The sequence below is a fragment of the Anabas testudineus genome, chromosome 14 (genome assembly GCF_900324465.2).
Source record: "Anabas testudineus chromosome 14, fAnaTes1.2, whole genome shotgun sequence".
NCBI lineage: Eukaryota > Metazoa > Chordata > Actinopteri > Anabantiformes > Anabantidae > Anabas > Anabas testudineus.
Genome location: NC_046623.1, coordinates 17,217,556 through 17,226,245, shown reverse-complemented (window position 1 = coordinate 17,226,245; position 8,690 = coordinate 17,217,556). Strand labels below are relative to the sequence as shown.

Below are 8,690 nucleotides of genomic sequence, written 5' to 3'. Positions count from 1 at the left end.
AAAAAATGTAAATGTTTTAAAGTTCTTCTGCTAATTTCCTACATATTAGATTTTGGAAGAAATGTCTGCGGATTCATTCAGTTTTTCTTGTAAAAGCTGAGGCTTCATATTAATCACAACATGTGCTAATACGAATAGCTGCTCTGTGACATTTTTCATTGTAATTATATATTTTCTACAGTCGTCGATATTGAATTAAATAATCTACTTTTAAAAATGTTTGGATTACTGTATTTTATCTGGTGGTCTGACATTTCTTAGTGATGTCCTTCTATTAGAGACTTCTCCTGGCGTCCCTGTTGCAACAGTGGCCGTGATAACTGGTGTTGCCACAATTATTCTGGCTCTGAGTCTTACTTTCTGCCTTCTATATATCAAAACAAGAACCCTGTCTATTAACAAAAGGTAGGTCAAAAAAAAAAAAATTGAAGATAGCTGTTGCTATAAAGTAGTAGCTACTACTTCTGTGCTACTTTATGTTGGCTGTGACTTTACAAGATACATAAAACAAAACTGACTTGTTAATAAAAGTTAAAGAACAAAATTCCAAGCTACTGCTTCACATTATTTGGCTCCATGTTTAGTATATTTTCATTTTTATGAAAGGTTTTAAAAGAATGAAAAGTGGAGCCATTTTCATCATACTTTTCCTTGAATTAAATAATTCTAAGCTTGTTCATGCTTTTTAATTTTTAAGCATTTCTCTACTCCTCTGTTACATATAGGATGATAACCAAATAAAACAATTCAAAAATGTCTTCTCTGTGATAAATGTACTTATTTAAAGGATCTTTGCTTTGTAGAAAATAGTTTGCTTTTGATTTTTCAACTACAACTGTGAAACTGTTAAATCTGCTTTGTCTTTTTTTTTTTTTTATAATATGCTTTATTATATTTGACATGTTAACATATTTTGAAAAGCTCCCATGTTTCACTGTTCAAAACAATTAATGGACTTTCTTTTTACTCTAGTGTTGTTGCTATCTGCTGTTTTGCAAAAAATAAAAACATTTACAACTAAATCTAATTCATGTGCAGATTAAGTCAAGATGTGTTGTATAAATATTTTAATGTGGAGATTAGAGTAAAATGAAATATCCCAGTAATCACATATTGAACCATTGAAGTCTATTTGGTAAAAATAGATGTTAAACAACATAAAATGTAAAACGATTTTCAAAAATTCACCTCCTCAAGAGGGACCATGAGATTCAGATATGAACTGCAACCACTGATCAGTATTTGATCACTAACAAAGAACCAAACATGCTACCAGACTATCGTTAGTTAAGTACAAATATGTAACACAAGTTGTACGTGGTGATAGACAGATAGATAGATATCCTATCTATCTATCTATCTATCTATCTATCTATCTATCTACATACTGAAAGACAGTGCAGATGCGTTAATCCTAGCAGCACAGGAGCAGGTTCTGAGTACAAGATCAATACAGGCTCAGCAGCATGCAAGATGCTAGCAGGCGGGGGAAACATAGAACGGCAAATTCAAGTGGCCGCTATAATGTACAGGAACATCTGCGCCGAGTACAGGCTGGAAGTGCCAAAGTCAAAATGGGACACACCTCCAAAGATGGTTAAGAATGACCGAGCTAAAATCCTGTGGGACTTCCAGATACAGACTGACAAACTGGTAATGGCCAACCAACCTGACATAGTAGTGGTGGATGAAAAGGAGAACAAGGCTGTAGTGATAGATCGAGAAGTACCAAGAGCTGAAAGAAGAGCTGGAAAAGATGTGGAAGGTGAAGGCACAAGTGGTACCTGTGTGAGAGAGAGAGATTTATTTCTTAAATGAAAATGTGTCTATGTCAATATGCTAAAATAATTCCTACACTTAAATCTTTCAAACAGCTAAGCGGTTGCCAGTCTGCTTCAGTTCTGTTTAATGGAAACTAAATGGACAATTGCGTCAAACAGAAACAGTTGCGTCTTTGTGTGTTTACAGCAGAGGCGGTGAGTTCCTTCTGAGCTGGTAAAAAAATGCAGACCTGTGGCTGTAGCAGCAAAGGAAAGAAATAAGCTGTGGTTTTAACTGTCAGTTTCACTCATGGTTTAATTTTACATTACTTCTGCTGTGTGTGAAAATGTTTGGTGATGCAGAAGTTTGTGAACCTGGCTCTCACATTGCTTAGTAGCTCTTGTTTTTAACTTGTTAACTCTTGACTGTGAATTAAAAACCATTCCAGAAGTTACCTTATGAATCGGATTAATATTGCCAATGATCAAGGCTAAATGTAGCTACTTTGGAGAATCAACATTTTCACTTTAGAACGGATTAACCACTCATCAGTGCAGCTTGATCTTTGGAGATTCAGTTTATAGAACGATTGTGCAAAAAGTTGACATGTATTTCTCTTTTAAAATGTTTCACTGGTACCTCCAATGTTTGCTTTGATAACAATCTTTCAAATCATGTCCTCAGAAATAATATCTCTGAATTGGTTTCTCCTTGAATCTGAACAAGAACATACTTGGCCTGAAGATTTCAAATTTTAGACTTTCATTATGGAGCATGTGAACTTTTTAACAGAATCAACTTTAATAGTGTAAGTTTTCTTAGTGTATTATGACTTTTACATAAAGTGCTCTGCAGAACTTAGTGGGGGAACTACTCTGTCGGCTGTGGTTATTTCTACAACTTATTTCTTCAGTTATACAACAGTAATTTTGCACTGAAAATCTCTGCAAGGTTACCATACATTCTGCCAAAAAAAAAAAAAATCTTTTGCCCTTGAATCATTAACTATTTTAATCATACTTAAGTGACCAGAACATGGTCCATTAAAAACCACAAAACCACTGTACAAGAGACTTTTACAAAGCTGCAAAAATACAACCATGTCTGTCACTATTCACATCTACAGTGCAATGTTTTAACATGGTAACAATTCATTTCTACACAGAGAAACACAAATCCTGACTTATGCTCAACATATCTGCATCTACAGGACGTGTGGTCAAATTAATTCTCCACCTCAATGCAAATAATGCCATATGAAATCTCAGACGTATTGTTGCGAATAGAATGTGTTTTCAATAATCTGATTTGTATTTTTGTGTATATTAAATATCACACTAGAAGGGTAGAAGCCATTAACACCCATAGTGACAGAATGAATTGTATAGGAGCTCATATAATACTGTTCCTTCTTCTCTTTCGGCTTTTCCCATCAGGGGTCGCAACAGCGAATCATCCTTTTCCACCTCACTCTATCATGGGTATCTTCTACCCTCACACTAGCCAACCTCATGTCTGTTATAACATCCATATATCTCCTCCTTGGTCGTCCTCTTGCCCTCCTGCCTGGCAGCTCCATCTCCAACATCCTTCTACCAATATATTCACTATCCCTCCTCTGCACATGTCCAAACCATCTCACTATGGCCTCTCTGACTTTGTTGCTAACACAGACAACGTGAGCCGTTCCTCTGATGTGCTCGTTCCTTATTCTGTCTAACCTGGTCACTCCTAAGGAGAACCTCAACATCTTCATCTTTGCTACCTCCATCTCAGCCTCTTGTCTTTTCTCACTGCTACCGTCTCTAACCCACTTCTCAGTCTCTAGAATCCTATTGAACAGACTGGTTAGAAACTCCACTGCTGTCTCTCCTAAGCACTTCCACACCTCCACAGGTACGTCATCAGGACCAACAGCCTTTCCACTCTTCATCCTTTTCAGAGCCTTCCTAACCTCATCCTTTCCAATCTCTGCCATTTCCTGCTGCACAACATCCACATCTTCCTCTCTTCTTTCCCTGTCATTTTCCTCGTTCATCAGCTCCTCAAAATACTCCTTCCATCTTTTCTGCACACTCTCCTGGGTTGTTAGCACCTTTCCATCTCTGTCCTTAATCACCCTTACCTGTTGCACATCCTTCCCATCTCTATCTCTCTGTCTGGCTAGCCTGTACAAGTCCTTCTCTCCTTCCTTTGTGTCTAACCTGTCATACAGCTCATCGTAAGCGTTCTGTTTGGCCTTTGCCACCTCCATCTTCACTCTACGCTGTGCTTCCTTGTACTCCTGTCTACTTTCCTCAGTCCTTTCTACATCCCACTTCCTTCTAGCTAACCTCTTCCTCTAGATGCATTCCTGTATTTCCTCATTCCACCACCAACACAACACCAGATGACACACCTAGCACCTTCCTACCTGTTTCTCTGATAACTTCTGCTGTAGTTCAGCCAGTCATCTGTAGGCTCATCCTGACCACCAAGAACCTGTCTCAACGTCTGCATTAATTCCTCACAAGTTTCTTCATTTTTTAGCTTCCACCACTTGGTCTTCTTTTCTGTCTTCCCTCTCTTCTTCTTCCTGACCTCCAGAGTCATCTTGCACACCACCATGCGGTGCTGTCTGGCTACACTCTCTCCTACCACCACTTTGCAGTCACTAACCTCTCTCAAATGACCTCGTCTACATAGGATGTAGTCCACCTGTGTACTCCTACCTCCACTTCTGTATGTCACTCTATGTTCCTCTCGCTTCTGGAAGTAAGTGTTGACTACAGCCATTTCCATCCTCTTCGCAAAGTCCACCACCATCTGTCCTTCCAGATTCCTTTCCTTCACACCAAACCTGCCCATCACCTCCTCATCACCTCTGTTGCCCTCACCAACATGCCCATTGAAGTCTGCTCCAACAACAACTCTCTCTCCTCTGGGGATACTCTTTATGACCTCATCAAACTCACTCCAGAATCTCTCCTTCTCTTCTAACTCACAGCCAACCTGTGGCGCTACATTCACCGACTATAACACTGACTACATTCACCATCACCCCTTCAATTTCTAGCTTTATGCTCATCACCCTGTCTGAGACTCTTTTCACCTCTAGAACATTGTTCACAAACTCCCCCTTAAGGATCATTCCTATCCCGTTTCTCTTCCTATCCACACCATGGTAGAACAGTTTGTATCCTCCTCCAATACTACGTGCTTTGCTGCCCTTCAACCTCGTCTCCTGCACACACAGAACATCTACCTTTCTTCTCTCCATCATGTCTGCCAGCTCTCTGCCTTTCCCAGTCATTGTGCCATTGAGTCCTTATTCTCAGATCTATGTCCCTGCCTTTTCCCTTCTCTCTCTGACCACGAACCCTCCTGCCTCCACTCCTTCTTCAACCAACAGTAGTCCAATTTCCACCGGCACCCTTTAGGTTAACAGCATTGGTGGCTGTCGTTGTTAACCCAGGCCTCGAACGATTCAATATGAAATTCTTATGGACAACTCGCATGGTTGTTTTTGGCAAGTTTTACGCCGGATGCCCTTCCTGACGCAACTCTCTCTATTTATCCGGGCTTCGGACCAGCACAGGAGTCACTGTCTTGCAACCCCTGTGGCTAGTTTCATATAACACTGTGGAAATAATTAAAACAAAATGCTTAAATAATTCAGAAATGTTAAAATATTGTAGAAAGTATCTACCCGGTGCAAGAAATACTTCTAGTACTAGTACTAATATAGTCTGAGAAACCATACAGTAGCTTTTATTGAAGGACTGTCTGGTACAAGATGCTCAGTGAGTTTCTAACTACGTAGTGAATCTCAAATTACCATAAAGTAGTGAGCAACAACACAATAGCTGCTTCCTTGAATCTTGTCAGACAGAAAGACGACAAAAAACGAGAGCATAAAGCAGCCAGTCTGTTAGCGGAAAATTCAGAGGTCATCATCACGCAGCCTCAAAGACGACAACAGATCACAGTAAACGTGGTGAGTTGCAGTTTTAACATAAGTAGACTATTAAAGGGACCATTGTACCAACAAACTTTATTGTTTAATAATTTTTTGAGCTCTATATTTATACATGCTATTCACACAGGTCAGACTTTAATTTTTTACTATAATAAATTGACTTTTTAATGTAATGTGTTATATGCTTATATGTATTTAATATAGTTATTAAATAAATAGAAAAATAAAATAAAATATTTTAATGTATATCATTATTGTGTTATAACAGAAAAATAATGATTTCCATGTGCATGATGATCTTCGCTTTGGCCGCAGCAGCGCTGGCAAAAAGTATGTTGAGTATGTTAAAGTAGTTAACATGTAGTTAATATGGTGTACAGACAATTATGATTCAATCTTTTAAGTAAGACATATTTTAATAAAATATGTAAATGCATCACTGGAACTTTACAACAATTTGTAATAAAAATGTTGAATATTTCACAAGAAAGTATGATATAAAAGTACAAAAATACTGTAATGTAAATAATGTTTTTATTTGGTTTTAATTTGTATTTTGTTTTTTTTAGCATCCACAGAGTGCAATTTCTCTGAATCTACTGAAACTCTGCAGTGTTTTGGTTTAGTTGGACAGTTGCTGCTTTTTCATCTTCCAAACACAGCAAATACAGAAATTAAGCTGATAAAAGACAACAAATATCTGATTTTAAGAAGAATCAAAAATGAAATAGTGACTCTGAATGAAGAATATGCAGACTCACAGACTCAGTCTGAACTCCTCACGCGTGGAACTCTCAACTTCGGTGAAGCAAAGAAAAGACACTCTGGAGAGTACACGCTGGAGGAATTTGACTCTAAAGGTGCTTTAGTGAAAAAAGTAATTGGTCAACTAGAAATACAAGGTAGGCACAAAAACACAAAAATATATTTGTTTTTTAGACATTCACAATTATGTAAATACTTCAATTATTTAATTATTTATTAAACAATACTTTTAGCATTCTCAGCTAACTTATTAGAGGATGTAATTGGCATAAGACCCCCTGGCTTCCAGAAAACTATCAATTGTCAGAGGCAGGAAATAAAGTATAATAGAGTAGTAGTAGTGGTAATAGTAATATACAGCAACTATGTACTGTATTTACTGTATATTTGGATGTATGTCTTTCAGCTCAAGTATCAGCACCAGCTATGTCCCAGACGTGTCTGTCACATGAACAGATGAAGGTCAAATGTTCCTCTGAAGGAGATGGAGTAGAGTTCAGTTTGAGATTGGACAATGAACTACTGATACATATCAGAGATCAGAGTGTGACTCCAAGTAACTGGGCAGAAAACATACTGTCAATGGTTCAGAATACAGCTAAACAAGACAAATCTAGTGTTTCAGATGTCGTCATCGGTTTACATGGTCAGCGGACAGGAAATCTGACGTGTAAGGTGTGGAACAAGGTCAGCAAACATGAAACTGCTATTTACCTGACAGGCTGTAAAGGTACAGTAGCTAAAATATCAGCTCTTTTTATTTGAATGTTTGGAGAACATCTGGCATCCCCAACATTCTTATTTTTTATTTATTTTGTTTATTAAATTCACATCTACTGCTGAGATATTTTGGTAACTTGTGTCATGTTGGAATCTAATCTAACTGGCTTTGTGTTTTTTTGGTTTTAGATTTTACTTCATTCCCTGCTGTGACTGTGGCTGTGAAAGCTGGTGTTTTCACCCTCCTTCTCCTTGTGGCTCTGTATCTTGGTAGAAAAAAACTTTGTAACAAACCAAGACCACCAACTGTTCATGAGCGTAAGTATTCAAATTACATCCATTTACATTTAGTTATGGCAGATGCTTTTATTCAAAGCGACTTACAAGTAAAGTACAAGGTATAAGGAGAGGTAAGCAGGAGGAGGTCTTGCCTAATAACCCCTAATGTAGGTAGGCCACAGCTGGGATTCAAATGACAGTCTCCCTAACCACTACACTATCCAGTCGCACATTTGAGAAAATAACAAACAAGTGAGAAAAATAAAAAGAGGAAAAAAAAAGAAAAATTTGATAGTTTTCCACCTGAAAACACACCTCATAGTCGTTTAATTTTTTTTCCAGGAAATTCTGAAAATGAAATCATCTACACAAATGCTAAAGTACAAAGACATGAAGAAAACCAGCCACAACTCACCTAACAACTAACAACATTTTATTCTACTCTAACTTACCCTTCCTAAACCTCACTGTCTTTTTCTTATAGACTGATGTTTGTGTGTGGATTTGCCTGTTAAAAATACCCATGTAATAAGATTTATCTGTCAGTAATCTCTGTTGTAATGTGTCATTGTAGACATTAATAGAACAAAGTACAATATATAAGCAAAGCAGTGACTAAATGAACATTCTCATTAAACGAGGTCATGGTTGAAGCCATGATGAAGCCACCTGGATGGAAGAACTTAAAGCAAGTCCAGTTGTTACAGAACAGCGTTTTTTTACTATAAATGTAGTGACTATTTCTGACTGAAAGATGGAGCCAAAGTGATCTTTTTATCATTACATAAAGATGAGTAAACAACATACATACATTTAATTATGTGTTTTTTATTTTAGTTTTCTGTAAATGCTGTACTGCTGTAATGCTGCAAAGCACCATTTCCGTTTCAAGACTATTTTCTGGTTTGTAATGCTACTAATTGGTGTGTGGGGCTTTCTCAAGTCATAAAATGTCAGCAGCCTTTGAAAAACCTGTTTAGTCTTCTCACATGTAACCACTGTCTGTAGGTTTTCTTAAATGCAGCTGTGCTTTCAGTCTCAAATCTGACCACAGTCAACATAGGCTGCATATGAGAAGGTCATTGCTTTAATGATTTATTTCCATAACATTTTTTTTCTGCCTTCATCAATAGAGTAGATCAAATCTCTGTTAAAACTGAAATTCACATTCTACCTGTCTTATGACCAATAAACTGTAAATAAACAG

At 37.5% G+C, this 8,690-nt stretch overlaps 1 protein-coding gene across 1 annotated transcript; it reads left to right on the top strand.

The window, feature by feature from the left end:
• Positions 1-5,635: 5,635 nt before the first annotated feature.
• LOC113170885 lies at positions 5,636-8,464 on the top strand. The gene is made up of 6 exons (XM_026373189.1): positions 5,636-5,737; positions 5,988-6,049; positions 6,289-6,621; positions 6,891-7,214; positions 7,394-7,522; positions 7,826-8,464. Exons 2-6 carry the CDS (start codon positions 5,995-5,997, stop codon positions 7,900-7,902), a joined length of 918 nt encoding a protein of 305 aa, XP_026228974.1. The 5' UTR covers positions 5,636-5,737; positions 5,988-5,994; the 3' UTR covers positions 7,903-8,464.
• Positions 8,465-8,690: the final 226 nt, after the last annotated feature.